We start from the raw sequence: 21,529 nt of genomic DNA on the forward strand, positions 1-21,529 counted from the left end.
ACAAACACAGGAACCGTCCATTCTGCCACTGAGACAAACCTGCAAAGGCCTGAGAATCTGGAGGAGGAACTCTGTCTCTCTCTCTCCCTTTCTCGATATGCCCTAATATGACAAAAAGTGATACACTTGATTGTATGCTGTTATTAGCCAGTAGTCCCAAAGGGGTAGGCTGCAAGCGCCACAGAGTCGTAAAATATGAGACAGGGATATTTTAGGACACAATCATAGTCCTCTTTCAGCTCAAAGGCTACCTTACACAGGAATTCCGACTTAGACTTGCCCATAGTGATTATCTGTGGCAGGAGAGCATTTGCAGGGTGCTGGGGACATCAGCATATTTCTGAAATGTTCAGAGATTTTCAACTAGAAGCTCTTGGAGCATCACTGGGTGCAGCTGTTTTCTCTAGGAGGCCACAAACGCTGGTGACAGGCGGCAACCTCTGTGTGTGAAAGATTAAGCCAATTCGGAAGTGTCTTAAGCTTGCATTCTTTCTAATGGCCATCAAGGTGCAACTTCTCTGGTTGCAATAAGAAGTCTGAGTGTATAGTAGTCTATGAGAAAATGACTCTACTTCTCACTTGATTTATTACCTCAGTAAATGTTGTAAATATGATTTTATGATCTTAATCTCTCGTTTAAATTGTTCTTCAGTACAGCATGATGTTCATTTAGTAAATTATGATCCCATTTAGAGTAAAAAGGACCATTAAGCTGGTTATGCGTTAGGGCGGGGCTACCTTTTTCAAGAAATTATGTAACATTATGGTCACATAAAAAATTCTTATACAGCGTTCGATTGTACTTGTCTGCACCCTTCTGGTTGCAAAAAAACAATATGTCTATGGCCAAAATGCCAACCTCGAGGCTTCAAAACTCTAGTCCACTGTTTGTACACTTCTTATATACAGTCTATGATTTAGAACAATTTAAATACAGTGGTACTTTGAGCTAAATGCTAATGTCAGTATTTTTAGCTGGTATAATGTTCAATCTGTCACCTGAACCTTAAAGAATGCCATGAGTTTGGCTACAAACCAAAGCTGTCTAAACGTTGTAGATGATAAACTTTAGGTGAATAGAAATACAGTGAAATAATTTCAAGGCTTTTTATAAAGAGCTTTACGGAACAAGAGACTGAAAACTTCCAAAAAAAAACCCATCTCTCATACATTGTGCATGCTTGCCTGTGTGTGGGGGTAGAAATACCAGGCAATACCCTAGCAGCTCGTAGCAGAAATAATGAATGTCAGACTCCGGTTTAAAGTTAAAGAAGGGTGTAGTCTGTGCTGATCAAATGAGCCTTGAGTTCGGAGCGAAACACCAAGATTGTATCCTTGAAAATGCATCAGGTTTTGGAAATCAACTCCTTAGATTTCTCTTGACCTCAACTGAGGAAAACTTTCAACCCTATAAAGTAAATAAGAGCAGAACACAAATCCAGTTACTGTTGATTTGGACTCATGAGAGGCGTGAGACATTTGTTGTTTTAGATGTTGTGATATTGATTATTTATTTTTATTTTATTTTGTGTCATAAGAAAAATTGTAAAGTTATTATTTTTATATATATATATTAAAAATTGTAAACATATATAGTTATTATATATATATATATATATATATATATGTATGTATGTATGTATGTATTTGAAAACTTGATACTGAAAATGTGGATCCTGCTTTGCCGGAGTATTGTAAGTATTTTTTTTAGTCCAGATAAAACCGGACTATTGATTTGAAGATGATAAATGAAAAAGTTGTATGTTTTGGTAATTACCTGAATACTTTTGACCACATGAACACACACCTACTTTAAATGAGCTATAGCCAGTCTTGGCCTAATTCATCTCATGCGCAGCTTTATGAAGAGGTATTAAATACATACATTAATCATTGCTGATGCTACCTTGATGTTCTTTATCCCCAGAGCCACAGTTATTCGGGGGAGATGATGTTGAAAAATGAATGTGTACTGAGCTCATTTGTCAACAGAGTTCTCTCAGTATAATGGAAACAGTAAGAAAAACGTGTCTGTGGTTCAGGTGCTGTCCCAAGAAAATAATGAGGTATTGATTTGTACATGAAGCATTTGATTATTCCATTTGGTCCTAACTGCAATCAGCTGTGCTGTCTGTTTCATAGTGTGGCTCTGGGAAAGCCAAAATACTTTTGAGGCGCAGATTTCTATTTCTCTGAGGATGTCAGATCACCAACAGTTAGCAGTGAGTAAAATAATTGCTGCACTGAAAGTTGACCCAGTCAATGCACTGAAACTTCACCCGGTGAAAGTATTCACATTTATTGCAGTAATTTCCCTCGATGGATAAAAAATAGTGGAAAATACTGATAGACGATAAGAAGAGCAGTGGTTGTATCCATAGAAACTGTCTGCAACCTGTTGGTATCCTCCAAGGAAAATCAACTTTGTATGTTCTCATATGCTGACTAAATGTGGTCTGAGATGGTGCTGGGAGCTAATGCCAGTGTGCTCAATGTGACTTGAGGTTAATTTGTTAACAGACATTACACCTGCAATAACTGTTATTTTTGTGTTTTGTTGGGGACAGCGGAAACAAATGAGTACAACATTGACATATCATCACCTTTAATGCTGATATGGTGAACATGTTAGCAGACATTTGATTATATACACATCCAGTAGTTATTGAGCAACATTATTATTCATTTGGAGATTTATTTGTGTCCACCTGATGAAGAGAACAACTGCAGTTTCAGACCAACATTAGCATTGGTTTCAGGGATAGCTGAAGTGTGAAGTTAGACATGATTTCTGTGAGATATAAACAGAAAAAAATGCAACCAATCACAGATAATTGTGTTTCCAGAAGGATATCCAGTTTTCTCTGCAGTGGTTCAAGCCAAAAAGAAATATACATGCTGAATTGAATACCTATCCTGCAATAGAATAGCTCTTGGTCTCATAAACTGTAGTTTACACAATGGAGCTGCCGATAATGGTATGATTGAGCTATAAACCTGCCAACCGTTGATGTACACCAAAACACTGACTTCCTGTCTTGTTCATTGTGCTGTATTCAAGGTAAGTACTAGAAGCCTCAAGGGGTAGCACTATACAATAACTGACCAGATTACATCACTCAGCACTCAGAGGGCACATACCACCCCCCCACCTCACTTCACTCTCACACCCTCCTGCTACCTCCCTCCCTCATCCAGCGATGTGGTATTGTTCAGTATTGATTGACCTTGAGGAAATCCCCTGCAGCTTTAAACTGGAGACTGTCAGTCTGGCGAGTAGTGCCAAGTTAAACACAGTTAATCAGCCAATAAGACACCTGTCTGCTGTTCTCACCTACCAGCAATCAGGAATGTAAAACCGGTTTGGGAATGGCACTGGGAACACTGGGGCCATAATGTTGGGAGCAGAGCAGTCTTCCTCCCTCCATCCTGTATTAGCTTGTGATGCCGAGGTTGAGTCGCGTTCCTCTTTTCAGCAGGAACCCCCCACTGAGTGAGGCATCGCTTTCAAAGAATTAAAATGTGCAGCGTGGCCCACAAGGCTGCTCTCTATAGGTCGGGTGTGAGAACCGGTCCTGCATGCTGGCTTCAATGTGTTTTTTTTAGGGAGGGAAATAATACAACACAGATTCAGTTCAATTGGGGGAAGTGCAGCCCAGTGTTTCAAATGAGGGCAAATGTTTTACATGTTAAGCCATGAACTTTGCTGGGTTCCCTGTGAGGGTGTGAATGCAACAGGACGACTTAAGAGCCTTTAATTAACCTTATAAGGTCAAATGTAGCATAAGCCCATCTAGTGATACATGGGAATGCCAATTCCAAATAGGGAAGACTGTATTCTGCTTTGTACACATTTTCCCTTTTCCTTTATTCATTTTTAAATGTCCCCTTAGTGCTGTCTTATTACCCGAACACAAAAATAGAACATTTTTGTTGTGGATTCCCTGGTGAAAGAATGCTGTGGGCCCCACGAATCAAACTAGAAGACATTTCATCCCAGAACACAATGGATGTTGTGGTGCGGATTATCCATTGTCTATTGTCAGATTCCCCCTGCCTCACCCAGTGTTACCCCACAACACATCCCCTCCACTATTACTGGAAAAAACATAGGGTGAACCAGTGAATCCCTAACTCTTTTTGTTTTCAGAAACGTCCCAATAGTGAGATCTTTGTCTGGCCTTGGCCGGCGTTGCCAGGGCGGTGGGACTCAACACTCCGTAAAAACAATTGATGAAACAGAAGATGGCGTGAAGCGTGTCCAAGAACATGGCTTCCCAAAGTGGAGGGGCTTACAGAGCATGTCTCCCAGAAATCCTTTTTCCTTTTCTTTAAAAGACAAAAAATCCTTTCTTTCTAACTTTTCATTAGCTCTGCAGACTGGTCGGTATATTATGGCTGGTCTAGGAAAGAAATACAAAGTAACAACTGCTAACTTGCCAAAGAATTTGATGCGATCCATTGACAGACAATTTTCTTTGTGGAGAATGAGAAGCGGCACAGTTGTTACAGTTAAAACTGTATTTACATACTACTGGTATGTAAATACAGTTTTAACTCTAACAACTGTTTTTTGTTTAGGTATGATTTAACATTATGGTCTTCCAATTTTGGCACTTTTATAGACTTATATCACAGTAATTCATTGGATTCTTGAATCTTCCTTGCAAATTAAAGTTTTTCCACTAAATCCAACTGACAAAGAACAAATAGTGTTTTGCATATAGTCAAATGTGTGCAGATTCAATCGGTGCATTTCTGAGTTCAACTGTAAGACAGCTGCACTTATCCAAGCGCCCTCTCAAAAAAACTGCATGTATTTTGTGTTAGCAGGGATCAGTTGGATTTCCTGTCTTTTGTGGCTTTGAACCAAAAGTTTTCACTTACTAAAACAGGATTTCCCATAACTAATATATAAGTTTCTAATCAGACTTGAGGTTTGTCCAATCTCCATGTGTTTTAGATTTCCTTGGGGTCATTGTGGATAACAGACATAAAGGGGATCAGTGATTGGCGGGGGGTGAAAAAAAGCTATATGCGACATTGCAGAGCTCAGCAGAGTATCAACCGCTTGACTAAAACTGTTTTATCTGTTTTATCATAGTTGGAAGTTATAACTGCTGAACAGCTCTTTATTCATAAATATTTCTCGTTTAGTTTTGACAAAATGCTCTTTTGACTAGATGTTTTCAAAAGATCACAAAGAATTGTAAATGCTTGCCAACAGCAAAATCCCGTTGCTGCCTATGAGTCAACCTGCAGAGCTTTGTCTCAAGCATCACCCCATAGTTCAGTGATGTCTAATTGAAACATACAGTAAAAGTATGAGCATTCACTTCCCTTGCCTCATTACTTTGTCTCATAGGTTTTCTCCATCCTGCCCTCCCATCCACCTGCACATTCTAACGAGGTGATCGTTGCGTTAAATACCAGACTGTGATCACATCGCATGCCTGCCCCATGTGTCCACTTTCCTCTCTTTGTTAGCCTACAGCCTCGCACACACACACAGAGGCCCAGGCTGTTTCCTGCAGGCGAACGCAGGGAGGTGTGTTTCTAATTATAAACGTGATGCAGGGTTCAGCACACTCTCTGCAGGCCACCTCAGTCACCAGGATTTATGGTACCAAGATCCCGGCTCCCACCCCTGAAACCCAGACGCAAAGCTGTACACTCTCTGCGGCCATAAATCAGAACAGTATGGCCGGTAGCTGCCAGCCTAACGCAAACCAATAGAGCTGTATCCGGCAGGAGGTGAGAAAACAAGTCTGCTCCTTGCCCTCTTGTTAGATAAATGTGGCATTTTAATGTCTTTATTCCTGTGGGTTTCTCCAATATTAAACTTTATCTTCAGTGATCCATCTTACATCTTGCTTTTGGCTACTCCTGTCCATGCCATACCAAAGTCCTGCATAAAAAAAGACTAAATTAATGATAGTTTCAATCAACAGGTTCAGTGAGCCAAACAATGTCATTCAGTAGCTTAAAAATGATCCATGCTGATCAGCTGTTAATGTCTAGTATGAGAAGTTAATGTGATCAATTGGAAATGTGTTAAATAGGTGGACTGTGCTGTAAATTAAGTGCAGTTCCCTTTAGGACCAAAACTGTAAGGACAAAAAAATATTTTCAGCACATCCCTCCATCTAATCAAATGACACTCTCAATTAAAAATAGACTTACTAGCATCTACATTTTACTAACACACGTTGTATCTTGATTTTATTCCTTTCCGAACAAAAAACATAAAAAGCAACATCTTGTGGTTTTTACCACAGAGAGCACATGCTGTAACCATTTTTAGTGCATTTCAGGATAGTTGGTAGTCTGGCTGTTTCCCTCTGCTTCCACTCCTTTTGCTAAAGTAAGCTGATCACCTCCTGGCTTTAACCCTGGAAACCAACTGATGTTGGAGGATCTGGGTAATTGAATTTTAACAGGTCACTGCCGCAAACGCTGTATCTAGTTCTCTTTTTACATCCATGCGCCAAATACACACTGCACCTTTAAATGTCAACTCCTTGAGAAAAATGTTGCTAATAGTATATGGTTATGTTATCTTATGGATGTGGTTTTAAGTTTAAGATTTATTCACTGAGGAAATAAACCATATATTTTGACAATGACAGGTCAAGAATGCAAGGCTTGAAGTACAGTTTTGTATAATTGTTCAAGGTCAAACACAAGAAAAAGGTCACAGAACAAAAAATAAATTAGGCCAACACTGTTTCTACTATTCTCAAACAATAGTCTTTAAAAAAAACATGCTGATCTAAAATTTAATAATGAATAGGCATAATGAATCTAACTCTGGATTATTTAGCCTTTTGATTAATGAAAAGAAGAGGAAACCCTTCAGAGACAGGAAGGTTTCCCTTTTGTAGAATAAAAATCCAAATTGTTGTGCCAAAAACAATCTGGAATGTGGTAAACAACGTTAGGGAACAAACTGCCTGCCTGATAGATGTGTTATTACGGATCTAGCATGGCTGGACAGTTGATCATTGTAGCCTCATGTAATCCCCTGGGAGTAATAGCCTAAGTTTGGCGCTACTAGGGAGTGATACAAACATGATGGTATCCAGGTTCCACTGTGATAAATCCATCTTTGTGAAAACACAAGCGGTCAGGCATACTTAAGAGTATTACACATCAGTTCTAAAAACACTGCATGTGCCTTCCTATATATTGTTAATGACTAATGAGTAATAGAAAAGCAGCCAAAATATTCATAAACACAGGAAATTGTATTGAATATAAAAGCAGAATCACTCCGGCAGGGAAGGAGTCGAGGTCAATGCAATATTGTTGATCATAGGAAGCTCGTCTCGGTTATTAACAATGACAAAAACAAACAGAGGTGGGTCTGAAGTTGGATGTTTTGGAGCAGGACAGCAACAAGTAAGTGGGGTTTTCCTCCAGTGGAGCAGGGCTCTCCAGGGCCCTTCCATACATGAAAGAAGCCAAAATCCCTTTCAATGAACGGAGGTTTTGCAGAGGAAAAAACTCCAATCTAGAACCTTTGTTCCTTTGTTCATGTTCTCAAGTAATCTTTTGGGAGCCCATAGGTGGACCGAGGGTGTTTTTTATTTAGGGGTGTGACGGCAACCACACAACAACATCCAGTTCAATCCCTATCTGTTGGACATTTCAGACAAAGTAGATGTATAGATTAACAGAAATCAGTTATGAAAACAGCCAAAAACAAACCATCCAAAATATGACATGTAGAGTGTAAACCATACAGTTCCCATGCATTGTCATTTGGTGCCAGATCAGGAAGCGTGTTTACGTTTGTGCATCCGTGCCGTCGTGCAGAAGAGGGACTGAAAAGCAAGGAATGTAGTGATATAACTTAAATAGCAAACGATTATGAGGTTGAACGGTTACAGGTGAAGGTAGTTGCTGCTGTGTTTGGTCATGTTATAAAATGAGCCAACAGCCCACTGCTCCATCTGGATTGCTGACCCGGGTCACTGGCGCTCTGCTCAGTTGGTTAAATGCCTGAAATGAATGTGTGGTTAACACAAGCACGAGATTTTAAAGTATTGTTGTACGATCTATAAAATACATAAGTAAATACCCCCCTCGTGAATTTTTTACACGTCTTAAAACTTCTGACGATTGCCTTTACACTTTAAAATGCATAAAAGTGGAGTTTATTCATGAAGATTAGCTTGCCGAACAAAATGTGTTAAATACATTTTTGTTTGACACACAGCAATAATCCAAAATTCAATGGAATTGGATTTTTTTTTTTTACCGCAGAATGTCTCAGAACACCACATGCGGCACAAGAGCACAGAAAAAACCCTCAAACAAGATATTATCAATATTAGAATGTTTGATAACCCGGCTTTTTGCAAGCCCACTTTACCAGATGTCTGATCTTTTTTTTTTACAATGTATATAGCAAAAGCTAGACTATTGCAGCTGCAAGGGAGCATGATAAAATAATGCATACGAGTGAAATCACCTTATGCATGTTTTTGATTTTCTTTTCTCAAAAATGATCAGTGCAACAATAATGTGTTTTTTCATCCCAAGTTATCCATCTGCCACCTGTAATAGGCCTGATTTACAAAGTTGCAAAGTCAGACATATCAATAAAATCAAAAAGACATTTAAGTTGCTACCTCATAAACTGTACATATTGCACATTCATGTACAGAATTTCACATACAGTACATAAACATGTATTCTGCCCTGTTTCTTAGTCTGTTTTTATGAACAAGGGCACAAGGGATTTTTGATGGGATAGCACCACCATGTGGCCATTTACAAAAAGGGAACACATTACATTTTTGGTTTATAACTCCTCAAACATGTGTTTGAAAATCTTTGTTTTTCAGGGTTTCCTTCATAAACGGGGTCTGCCATTCTTAATGGTTAATATTGTGGCAACTTTCAGATGTGTCAGCCCTTTGTAAGTCATGTACCTATGCTTAATGGATCATTTATTAGCCATTATTGAGAACACCTGTTGGGCAGGTTGTCAAAAATCCTCCATCATCAAATTTTCATCATATTTTTTAGCTATGTCTTCAACAGAAAGATGAATATTTGATCCCTTGCCATTTTGAAAAGGGTTACAGGGCATCGAGAACAAAATTGTATTTATCTATACCAACTTCAACAATAACAAAACATATTACAACTGAAAAATGTATGGGTTACTGTGACAATTCTTTACCCATACTGGTATATGAACAGTTGTTGTGTATGTATAATAGTAGTTGACTCATAAGACTTTGCTGTTTAGTTATTAGAAATTGAGAAATTATCCACTAAAAATACCCTTTATTAATGACTTACTAACATGTCTTACTCCAGACATAATGTGTTATTAGAGATTAAGCAACACAAAAGCATTTTTACACCATTAAATTATTCCTATGAACCCTTCAAAAAGGGTGACTTATCAAAACATAACTAGTAAGTAAATGTATCTGCTGGCAAACTAATCAAAGAGGTGTGTTTTACAAATTCACTAGGATTTCAGATAATAATGTCTGTCTATTTTATGGTAATTCTTGTGGACTCAAATGACTGATCTGATGATTGCAGAGAATGATAGGTGGCAGATGTACCATTTGGTGGAGCCATCGAATGCAGGAGGCGGTTGTAATTAAGCATTTGTCTGCAGCTGCCTGTAGGTTGAGGCTTGGGGAGCAGTCGGCTGGCAGGATTTTGATATTTAGTTGGGTATGAGAAGCTGTTGCTGGAGGATGGCTACTGTCACATGATATACGAATGAAATTAGGGGATATTTTTAAGAGATTGGAAGATGTGATAATTATCTGACCCAACATCACTTACCTCGTCTTCTCCCTCCTAGTCCCCTACCCCTGCTCTTTGTAGGCCCATCTGTGCTACTGCTCATAGCCAACAGAGGGGGTCCTGGGGTTATTTTATGTATATGTTAAGAGGTGGAGGGGGTCTGAATGTATGATCCGAACTATAGCCGTTTAATGAACCACCACCACAGAGCCCCCTCGCTGCCGATCCATCCTCATCATCATCTTCATTAAAGAACAAAAAAATACCCCTTTTCAGAATGACCAAACCCATATTATTATTTTAATGATTTTAAGTATATTACTGTTGTAGTTAAATATATATATATATGCGTATCCAAAATCTAATTGTAACCTTGGTTCTACCTAAGCTGAAGGTGATCCAAATGAAGAGGCAGGGGCCCAGGGGACGGATCTCTAGGAAGCTCATCTTGGATACAAATTGATCATACAGTGTTTATTTTTTATTTTTTTCATCTTAATCAAAGCTATTACATGACACAAAAAGCATGGATAAAAGTCTACATACAGGTGTATATATCATTTTAAATCTTCTCTGTGAGGTTATTACCAAATGCCCCATTCTACAAGTAATGCAGATCAGTCACTGTTCACACCTGAGTTGCTAACAATGTTTTAACAAAATGTGCTTCACTACTTACCTTGAAAAAAGTCCCTAATAAATGAATGTCATTGAACTTTGTCTGTCATTGTTTCAAGATGCAACACAAATATATCTGTTTGTAAAACCAAGACTTTTAATTTATTTCACATTTTTTCTCCTTCACACATTAAGACCCTGGTTACAGACCAAAGTAATCTGAGTACTTATAACACATCACTGCTAACACTGGTCCCTTAGCAGTCCTACTCAGGCCTGCAAAAATGTATCTTTACTTTCCAACCACAAGTTTAGTTAAATAATGAATTAGCTTGTTATTCACACATCAGACCTATAACCAGCGACAGTCTTTCACTGTATAATCTTTTCACTGAGGACAGATCATTATTATTATAACAATGTATACAGTTTTTTGCACATAATTATGTGAATTCAATGTTGACCATTACCTTCCCAATCAGTACATTTTCAACAAATTACATTTTTAAGTTCCAAACACCTTCTCAAAAGCCTGTTTGTCCACCACACGTCCAAAATGAGTGGAGAAATACAGCGTCTCTGGGCTGCTGTATCTCTTAAGTTTTACAATTGTCTCGTTAACGGAGTCGCCTGTATCCCCGATGGTCATAACATCTGTCACAGGCAGGTAGAGATCATGGCGCCTGCCCCAGAAGGTGAGGTGGGACACTTTGAGAGTGGTCTGGGACGGGTCCAGGTACATCATCCCCACAACCCTCCTGAAGAAGTGACTGGCAGTGTACAGCATGACACCGGCAAACAGCGCTATACCCGTTGAGTAGCTGACAAGAAAGAAGGGGACGTCTCCCTGGAGGTAGAAGATGTACACTGGGGGCAAGATGACCAGGGTGATTGCAGTTTGGAGCAGTTTCAGCCTGGACACAGCTCTGAGGAGCTTAATGTGCGGCAGGGTGTAAATCATAGTGTACTTTTGTGCCGAATAGTCCGAGTACCTGACCAGGGCTGTGATTTGAGGTATAAGGGGTCCGTGGAAGCTCTGCTGGATGGCCGTGTGACCTGGTGAATGAGGCTGCACACCATGAGTTATCCGACCTGTAAGTAGACATGATCCTCTGGAACAGGACAGGATGTTTGACGTTAACCTGCGCAGCAGCACTGACTTAATCTGTAGAAAAATAACAGATGCATTTGACACTTAATATTTCGCACATTAACTGATTTAAAAATGTATTGATTCATAATGTTTTTAAAAGCAAAAATGCAATACATCACTGGTTTCAGCATGGCAAATATTAATATTTGCTGTTCTGCTGAATTACCTGTAACAGTAAACTGAAAGCGTTTGTTGGTCGGACAAAACAACGTAAGCAATGATTGGCATTTTCTTTAACCTATATTCTGGCATATTTTATAGACCAAACAATTAAAGAAAAACATTTTCAATAGATTAAGTGATAAGCATTAGTTGCAACCTTGCACTTAATCATACAAAGCAATGCATTACATTACATCAACACAAATATAACTCACGAGCTAAAAGGTGAGAGGTCACAACCAAATGTAAACATAAGTCACAGGGCTATTCGTTTGCATTATATAATACAGGTGCTCCCAACAAGGGACAAGAGCAATTAGGCATATGCACCCGGTTTGTTTTAATTAGCTTTATTATTAGAATTAAAGATTTAAAAACTCCTGCCCAAGCTGTCATACATTAGCTCATGTGGATTATCATTCAACATTCATATTATTGTCCTGATCTCTTGCAAAACAGTGAAAGCAAAATAAGACTTTGAAAGAGAGAGAGAGAGAGAGAGAGAGAGAGAGAGAGGCTCACCATGACAGACGACAGGCTTAAAAGAAGAGGAGAAACACAGAAACGTGACTCTTCTTTGTAGAAGTAGGAGACACACCAAAGGCGAACAGTAGGATCACGTGACGCACATGTCTGACCCGGAAGTACTCCACATCCCTTTAGTGTTGTGTTTGCCCCCTTGAGGGTGAGTTATAAACGACCACCCAAGAGTCAGATACATGTAATGTATGCTTTTAATACGATCACACCTGAAGCCAAATGTTTTAGTCAAAGCAACTGATCTTGCGAAAGAGACACGTGACTCCTCGCGTCAGAGTCACGTGAGGAACAGAGACACGTGGTGTCCCTGACAGACCAGCTGCAGGGTTTCTCCCGGTGTTTTTTATTGATATGTTGGGCTAAATAACGTGTTCACGGGGGACAACGATGCTGCAGCTCGGGGATGACGTCACCCTGTACTCGGTGGTCTTCGTGCTGGTCCTGCTGGGGACCCGTAGCCCGGTGTGGACGGTCGCCCTCACCGCCTCGCTCTACGTCTCTCTGGCCGTGTTCCGGTTCCCACAGGTGCCACCCAGCCGGGCCCGGAAGGTGCTGCACCCGGACACGGGCACGGTGGGCTCCGGCAATGTGTCGGTGGTCGCTCACCGGTGCGGTGGGCACGACGCACCGGAGAACACGGTCGTTGCCATCAGGGAGGTGAGAGAGGAGGAGGAGGCACAACCTCCTACAGAGTGGTGATAAGAGGCAAAAAACACTCTGCAAACCGAAAGGTCCTATCTCCATCCCTGACTTAACCCTTTCATACCGCAGGTCCTTCCTTCCTGCTGCTGTCAGGCTGCACAACCAACTCTGCATGACAGATGTGCAATAAAATACACTGTGCAATTTATAGCTATAATAGATTTTCTGTTTTTCTGTCTGTACATATAATATTTAAGTTATTGTGGATTTTTTTTTTACTGTTTTTTTATTGCTTATTTATAATACTTTCATTTTATTTTATCTTGTTTTTCTTTTACTATGTCTCTTGTTTTGCACTATACTCTATGCTGCTGTAATCCTGTAAATTTCCCCGCTGCTGGACTAATAAAGGATTATCTTATTTTATCTTATCTTATCTTATCTTATCTTATAGAGGTCACTACAGTGGACAGCTATTCAAATGTTGTTTTCTTGTATATGCATGGGGGTTTTGATGGCATAGTTGCACATCAGCCACTACAATAGCGCTCACTGTAGTGGCTGATGTGCAACTATGCCATCAAAACCCCATGCATATACAAGAAAACAACATTTAAATAGCTGTCCACTGTAGTGACCTCTATGCATGAAAGGGTTAATTGAAAAAAATATATATATTGGCATAGATGAACAGATGGTAAGGGGTAACAGTTGTACTGTGATAAAATATCGGGATCAGTATTTACTTGTAACTACTGGTAACATTCAGCACTACAGTTGCACTACAGCTGCACACATAATCCACACTGCCAGTGTTTGCAGGCCAGTAGTGTGAAATATGTGACAGTGAGAAACATATAAACCTACAATACTTGGCTTCAAACCCTTTTATGTATCTGTTCTTCTCTAGTCCAGTAAGAATGGGGCGACAGGCGTGGAGTTGGACCTGGAGTTCTCAGCAGACGGTGTCCCGATACTGATGCATGATGAGACTGTGGACCGGACCACCAACGGGTCGGGACCACTCAGCCAGATGAGACAGTCTGATTTGGGTAAACTGGACGCAGCTGCTAAACATCGACTCAGGTAAGACAGACAGGAAAAATAAATCTTATAATTCACACACAAGCATTAATGCAGATGGGCAGACATGTAACTATTTTACGGCATTTGTTGCAGCTGATGCTTGAGAGTTAAGATTATAACCTTATTGTTTTTTGCAGGCAGCATGTAAAGTTGTCATGTCGCTTAAATAAGAAGCTGTATGAAATCTATGAATCGATGTTTATGAAGCCAGTGGTGGTGTGAGAAATGCAGGATAATTAGCACAATATTCTTTGGGGGAGGGGGGGAATCAGATCAAATAAAGGGACAATAGGGAAGCAGTCTTTTTGCTTTTGTCCCAAAAGTACTTGTCAAAGCGTTTGGAGGCAGTCATGTATGTTTTCTAGGCTAGCTGGAGGTTTGCTGTTGAATACTGAGGGCTTCATTATATTTTAGTGCTTTGTGACTTTATGTTTGGTTGCAATTTGCTGATGTAGCCTGCCTTTAGCAGCATGTCAGAGTACTGTCCACTGAGTTGCTTGTTTCTAATGTACTTTCTGTAGCAGAATCACCTGGCACAGAATATATTGTTCATGTACAGCTGTTGGGGATGCTGAACTTATAATTCTACAGTTAAAATTGTGTGAATGACTACTGAAGGGCTCCGAGACAGTTGAAAGAATACACTTAAATGAGATTTAACACATACCTATTATTAATACAGAAACAAGAAAGGCAGGTACTGAGGCATGCTGTTAGTAATACACATAAGACAAATGCCTTCAGGCTTCCAAAAACGGCTCACTTCAGAACAAACAAAAGGAGAAAGAAAAATGCAAAACAGTGTTACAAAGTTAGGATACAGCGGGTAAAGACAAAGATGCGAACACCAAGACAACAATATTTAAACTATAAAGTCTAACAGTGAGTGTAACAGAAAACCTAATTTAATTAGCAATACAAGAAATAAAAAATTGATGGGGTGTGGGGTTTTTTGCACATCAGACATTAGCCTGACATGTAATACTATAGATCTTACAGGTTACAGGAGATCTACAGTATTCACAAACAATTTACATGTGATAAATTTCTCAAAAAATACAGAGTAGAGATTTTGTTATTCCAAGATCATCCAAACATGAAATTATATTATGACAATGACGGTACCAGAATAATAAACAACACATATCTAAAAGCTATATTAATGTTGGCAGTCTGCTGCTGTAGTGTAGACAACTTACCCAATGCCCCTATGTAACGTAAATACTTGGAAAGATTTTATTTGAATTGACTCCTTTGTGTCTTCATAATGCCGCATGATAGTTATGGTAGCAAATACTTGTTTCTTTACCTTCAGACGTGAAAAACAAGGGAATGTGCTCCTTACTTCCAATGTATTAACTTCAGGATATCAGTTTACACAATACAACCACTATACTATTTATACATTTATCATTTAATGACACAGGAGCATGAAGTCTATACAAGTGTGTATTTTGCATGTCTGATTTGTATTACAATCACATAGGGGCCCTTGTAGTTGTTACATAACCCGGCCTTACCCATAGGCTGTATATAAAGATGGACGACATAAGCATTCAGGACATGGGCAAAACATTTAGAGGTCAAAGTGACAAAACCAAAAAAATTTTTTCCCAGAGATGGTTTCTGTCATTTTAGGTTGTTATTATCACACTGATAATAAGATCATTCATTCATCTTTCTGATAAGTTTGTTTTTAATTAGTTTTTTGATGCTATAAAAAAGGGTTAAGACCTCATGATTGAGAACTATGATTGACAGCTGCCTGAGAATTGAATGAGCGAGGAGATGTAACTTAAACTTTCCATAACCGTCACAAGTCTGTGTAATAGAAAATGTCAGTTTGATAATAAATGTAGTTATATACATACATACATATATGTATGTATGTATATATAGTTAGATATTATGGTTAGTTGTTGTGTCTTTCTTGGCAAATAGCTTCTATGGGGCTACAGTAGCAGCTGGCTCACGCTTACAAGCTTTGTCCATGCTCAGCTTGTTATTGACACGGGCAGGTGTGTGGGCGGGACCTCAATACCGCAGCTCCAGCCCTCGATCACAACTGTGCAGACTCCAAATTATGTAAAAATGTCAGGATGGCAGCTCCCGTATCTTGAATATTTGGCTTTTACTTTTGAACAGTGGGAGGAAGTGGATACACGTCGTCCATCTATATACACAATCTATGGCCTTACCCATGAAAACGTGTCCTGTCTAAATAGATTGTCAGACAGATGCTATGAGCCTTTACATACAGAGGCTCATGAACATTATCAGATGCATTTCATCATAATCCAGGTACAGAAAAATATCTCTGATCAAAGTTTAGTGTAATGTTTCCCATGTCAACAGCACATTTGTTTGAAAAGCATTGACACATTTGTGTCCTTGGACACCAGGGACAAGTTTGCTGGAGAGAAGATCCCAACTCTGGATGAGGCGGTGGAGGAATGCATCAAACTGAAACTCACCATCTACTTTGATGTCAAAGGTCATCCAGATGAGGTGCAGCCAACAAAACAAACATCAAGAGTTTATTGCGTAAAATCTGTCTGTCATACTTGTTGATATAATTGATTTGTACCCAGTCAGCATTGCATGATGAAGAGATCATGGTTATTATGGGCCAAAGCTAGCTTTTATTCTGCCTCTAGTTCACAATGATCATAACAAACTGAGCTAAAGTAAGTATTGCATAAGTGTGCTTTCCTTACTCAGCACATTTAAGGTGATTAAGGTATGCAGAGCTGTGTTTTTGGAATTGTTTCAGGCAGTGAAATTCTTGAGGTCCACACTATTGCAACTGCACATACACAGCTGCTAGTTACGACCAAGTGGTTGCACAGGAGCAGACACAATGATCTAAAGCCTCACACACAACTCTAAACAGCTGACTGTCCTACAATAACTGTGTGTTTCTCTTTCCCTCCCAGGCAGCTGCAGCCCTAAAAGAACTGTATAAAAAACATCCAGTCCTCTACAACACCAGCATTGTCTGCTCCTTTGAGCCAAAAGTCATCTACAGGGTAAGAGAGCTCTTTGAAGTTTTTCGGACGTGAGTGTCTGGTCAGTATTCAACTGTACCTGAACAAAGTCGCATTTGCAGTGTTTGACTGTCTAACATTTGTGGAACGAAAGGAAACGGTTAATAAATGAGACTGTGAACATTTTGATAAGATTGGGTAAGCAGCTTGCACACATTGCTGCAAACATCACCAAATAAAATGGTGTGTTCTTGTTACCCCCCCCCTCATGTTGCCTGAATAAACACAAAATTATAGCAGGGCTCAAGCACTTTGACCATAAGCTTAATTCCCATGATTTCCATGATTGAGTATGAAGGCTGTTGGGGCGGCTGTGGCACATGAGGTAGAGCGCTTGTCCCGTAACCACAAGGTTGGTGGTTCAAACCCCTCTACTGGCAACATGCCGAGGTGTCCTTGAGCAAGACACCTAACCCCAAGTTGCTCCCCGGGCGCTTCATTGCAGCCCACTGCTCCTCCGGGATGGGTTAAATGCAGAGAAACAATTTCCCCATTGTGGGACTAATAAAGGATTAATTATTATTAAGCTTGACCACTGTGGGGAAATGAACTCACAGCACAGGTGATGCCATTACGAATGAGTTTGCATGTTTACCATATTTCTAAAGATAGAACTTTACATGACCTTGACTGAACAATGCCAGTGGGAATATTTTGTCTATGGAAAACCACAATACTCCCAGTGCTCAACGCTTGAGCTCTGGCTCATCATCTCTGGCACACCACCAGTGCTAGCTATACAAGCGGGGATTACCTGACCCATAGAAATATCACAGGCATGCTAAATGAATGCAACAATACAAATGTATTTTCTGCTAATTTAAAAGCAGAATTTTAAAAAACTGAATTTTCTTTTCTCTCCTCACGGTTAACATACTGGTACTGAATAAATAATCTAAACTATTAATCATATTCCTTTCATGTATTGCATTGCTGTTGTACTTATCATATAGCTAACATTCACCATTTTCTTATCTCTTGCTCTGTCCATTCCGGCTCAGATGAGGCAGAGCGACCCCGAAGTGGTCACAGCATTGACCCATCGGCCCTGGAGCCTGAGTCGGTTGGGAGATGGTATCCCACGTTTCTCGTCGCTATGGAAACACAATTGGATGACACTAATGGACATCGCGTTGGACTGGGCGCACCATCACGTGCTGTGGAGGCTCTGTGGCATCTCAGCCTTCCTGATACAGAAAAACTTTGTCTCAACGTAAGTTTTCACAGCTGAGAACAACCATCAGATTAACGTCAAGAGACTGAGATTTATTATTTGGGTCACCAGAGTTAGTTTGGCCAACAAACTGAAATGCCTGTTTTGAACTAAAAAACAAAATGACTAATTACTAGAATGAGAGGCTCTGTGAATAACTGTGTTTCTGTGTTCTGTCTGCAGTGACTATGTTCAGTACTGGGCCCACAGGGGGGTTGAAGTCGTAGCCTGGACAGTCAACACAAAAGTGGAGAAAGATTACTACCAGGAGTTGCTGCAAGTCAACTACATCACAGACAGCCTTGTGGAAGACTGTGAACCCCATTACTGAAAAAAAAACATGAACCAGAGCATGATGTGACAGCAGCATAGTCATTGAAAAAAAAATCAAGTACATATGAAAGGACATTTCACTGTCTACCTGTCACCCATAATGTGGCATCAGGTAAGAGAACATATGTCACACTCATTCTCACGCACACGGTCTTAATGGTGAGTGTGTGTATGTTTGTTTGAGGCAATCAAACTGTCCAGACTAAGTGTCCTGCTCTATAACAAGAGGCATTACTTGCATTTATAGACCTCTTGGCAATAAGTATCTGTAACGAACCTTAATCAAGCGTACTGTATTCACCAACTCAGGACTGCATTTGTGTCTGTCTTTCAAGACCTGAAGTATAGTCTGCTCTTTTTACTCCGTAACGTCCATGAATCTGGTGTAAACTACCAAGAAATAATTTCACTTCTTAAATCACTTAGTAATAAAAAAGTAGTATAAATGATCACTTCATATCTTTGACAAATGTGCATATATCGAACTGAAATACAGAATAGAATGAGATTGGCATTAGAATAATGAGTTTTTGACCTTGCATCACTTTTTGCACTATTTGTTCTTGTTCTTTAGGTTCTGATGTTTTCAATGGACACACAAAGTACAGTCCACTACAGGTTTATATTGTGCATGCATTATAAAATAAAGTGTTATCATTATACATTTTAAAATGAACATTGTTCCTCGGAAATTCTGTAAACTTTGTCTTTCTTACAGCAGAATTATAACTGCAGGATATGCACAGGTGTAACTTACACTAACAATATCTAGGTGTGTAAGTAAGTTGTGCTAGTGAGCAACTTCAGGGCCCTAGAATTGGGAAAACCTAAATGGAATGCAGCAATTATTAATGTTAATCACAACTGTGTTTGACAAGTTGAAAGAAGTCTAGAAAAATACATGTGACGCTTACATTTTCAGCCATAAATGCTTTAAAATCTTAACAAATGCTCTAGAAAAGAGCAGGAGGAGTTTAACCGCTGCTAAATATATGATCTGATACAATACAAAGTGACCATAGTTTGGCCTCTGCTGTTAGTGCTAAGCCTGTGTAGTGTGGGTTGTTGATGATTAGCCTCTTGGTGTGGAGTCTCAGGTGATTGACCCAGATAGTAGAGATGAATGGGAGATGTAGTGTTGGATATCACCCTGGATAAGCCTGTCTGAGCCGCTTTTTGTCTCGGCTGATCTTCAGTTACTAAACCCAGACTGTCAGCTCACACTGTGTGGAGTCGCTCAGATGATCTTCACCTGAACGACAGAAGTTACCTGTGATGACTCTTATTTCTTAGATATATGTCAAATATATAATATTTAACAGGGAAACTACAAGGGTATGCAGCAATATACGCCATTAAATCAATGCTACAGTGGATGGCTAAAAACTGGAGATAAGGGTGGCTGTGGCACATGAGGTAGAGCGCTTGTCCCGTAATCACAAGGTTGGTGGTTCAAACCCCTCTACCGGCAACATGCCGAGGTGTCCTTGAGCAAGACACCTAACCCCAAGTTGCTCCCCGGGCGCTTCATTGCAGCCCACTGCTCCTCAGGGATGGGTTAAATGCAGAGAATTGTAATTTCCCCATTGTGGGACTAATAAAGGATTGATTATTATTATTATTATTATTATAAGTGTATTACACCAAGCCCCATGCATATCAGTCCTTACAATATGAGTTAAATGGAACATTTTCTACAGGCTCTGTTAGTTAATATTGAATAACTAATATCTGCAAACCGCAGTAAAGGGATAGTTTATTTCATTCTGTCCATCTCACGTCTATAGGTGAAAGGTAATCTCTAGGGGCGGGGGGCGTGCAGTGACGTCACTGAGGGGGGGTTGCCCCGCTCCGTAAAGCAGTCCGACCAGAGACACAAACAACGACGAGAGCGGAAATGAAGAGACTCTATCTTCAAAGTAAAACCAACAAACATGAGGAGATTTTTCAGCCACTTTAACAACTTGGTGAACTACTGTCGTTTTACATGGTGAAATAAAAACTGCACCTTTTTAAATAATTACATTTGATGCAATTTTTTTTTTTTATAGACAATGGTCATACTGCATGTTTAGCCACAAACACAATAAGAATATACTATATCCTTTCACTCATTAGTCGTATCTTGCGGTATTTTAACCATACAGATAGCATTGGTTTTATTTATTCTAGGTTTTGGAACACACCTTAATAACGTAAAGGTTAATGGCATGTTTTAGAGAAGCTAAAATCATTGGTACATTGGTGGATCTAGTTAAACTCATGGATCTATTTTGTACGTATGGTCTGCCAGATAAATAAAACACACCATTTTCATAGTGAGCAGTAAGGAATCACATTTACCTATCTTACTCCCTATGTGTTTAAAAGAAAACCCAATCCTTCCAAGTTTATGTGCACTGTTGCATTTACAGGATGTCAAATAGCACATTAATTCAACATACATTACTATGTGTTACATTACAACCTTTGTGAGCATTTTTTAGTCTATCAATACTGAATATCAAAAGGCCTCTAAAGACTGGACGTATTAAATTAACTATTTATATTTTAAGTGGTGCTTGGTGGTTTGATGTAGCATTTGTAATCAAACACCTCTAGTAAAACTGGCATCACAATATGAATATCAAAATCAAACCCGACTTATTCTCACATGCACATAAATGCACACATATGAACTTACACACACACACTCATGCTCATTCACATCTTGACTCATTGCATTTTTTTCTGTTTTCTTGTTGTTTATAATGTATTAGTATTATAAATCATATCTTGTAAAAATGCTTTTTCAACAATATTTCATACCATGTGTATTTTCTTTTTGTATTCGTTATAGTATTGTGATTTTTTAAAATATTATATACAGTAACAGTCAAAAGTTTGGACACACCTTCTCATTCAACTACTTTGAAGAATCTAAAATCTAAAACATATTCTGGTTTGTTGAGCATT

General features: G+C 39.4%; 2 protein-coding genes across 2 annotated transcripts; one reads left to right on the top strand and one right to left on the bottom strand.

The window, feature by feature from the left end:
- Nucleotides 1-10,533: 10,533 nt before the first annotated feature.
- On the bottom strand, nucleotides 10,534-12,316 carry tmem186 (transmembrane protein 186). Its single transcript, XM_054605061.1, has 2 exons — nucleotides 12,236-12,316; nucleotides 10,534-11,563 (listed from the first exon to the last, which is right to left on the bottom strand). The coding sequence occupies exons 1-2, from the start codon at nucleotides 12,236-12,238 to the stop codon at nucleotides 10,904-10,906; spliced, it is 663 nt and encodes a 220-aa protein (XP_054461036.1). The 5' UTR covers nucleotides 12,239-12,316; the 3' UTR covers nucleotides 10,534-10,903.
- A 120-nt stretch (nucleotides 12,317-12,436) lies between these two features.
- gde1 (glycerophosphodiester phosphodiesterase 1) lies at nucleotides 12,437-21,382 on the top strand. The gene is made up of 6 exons (XM_054605060.1): nucleotides 12,437-12,910; nucleotides 13,806-13,981; nucleotides 16,384-16,489; nucleotides 16,918-17,010; nucleotides 18,030-18,241; nucleotides 18,425-21,382. The coding sequence occupies exons 1-6, from the start codon at nucleotides 12,641-12,643 to the stop codon at nucleotides 18,570-18,572; spliced, it is 1,005 nt and encodes a 334-aa protein (XP_054461035.1). The 5' UTR covers nucleotides 12,437-12,640; the 3' UTR covers nucleotides 18,573-21,382.
- The last annotated feature ends 147 nt before the right edge of the window (nucleotides 21,383-21,529 follow it).

Source organism: Anoplopoma fimbria, chromosome 9 (genome assembly GCF_027596085.1).
Source record: "Anoplopoma fimbria isolate UVic2021 breed Golden Eagle Sablefish chromosome 9, Afim_UVic_2022, whole genome shotgun sequence".
Lineage (NCBI taxonomy): Eukaryota > Metazoa > Chordata > Actinopteri > Perciformes > Anoplopomatidae > Anoplopoma > Anoplopoma fimbria.

What these genes read in the sequence shown, in the direction of transcription:
- gde1 (XM_054605060.1), top strand. Translation starts at nt 12,641, where the DNA reads ATGCTGCAGCTCGGGGATGACGTCACCCTGTACTCGGTGGTCTTCGTG. An exon ending in TCAAAGGTCATCCAGATGAG is followed by an intron (nt 16,490 to 16,917) that starts GTGCAGCCAACA and finishes TTTCCCTCCCAG; the next exon opens with GCAGCTGCAGCCCTAAAAGA. An exon ending in CAGAAAAACTTTGTCTCAAC is followed by an intron (nt 18,242 to 18,424) that starts GTAAGTTTTCAC and finishes TTCTGTCTGCAG; the next exon opens with TGACTATGTTCAGTACTGGG.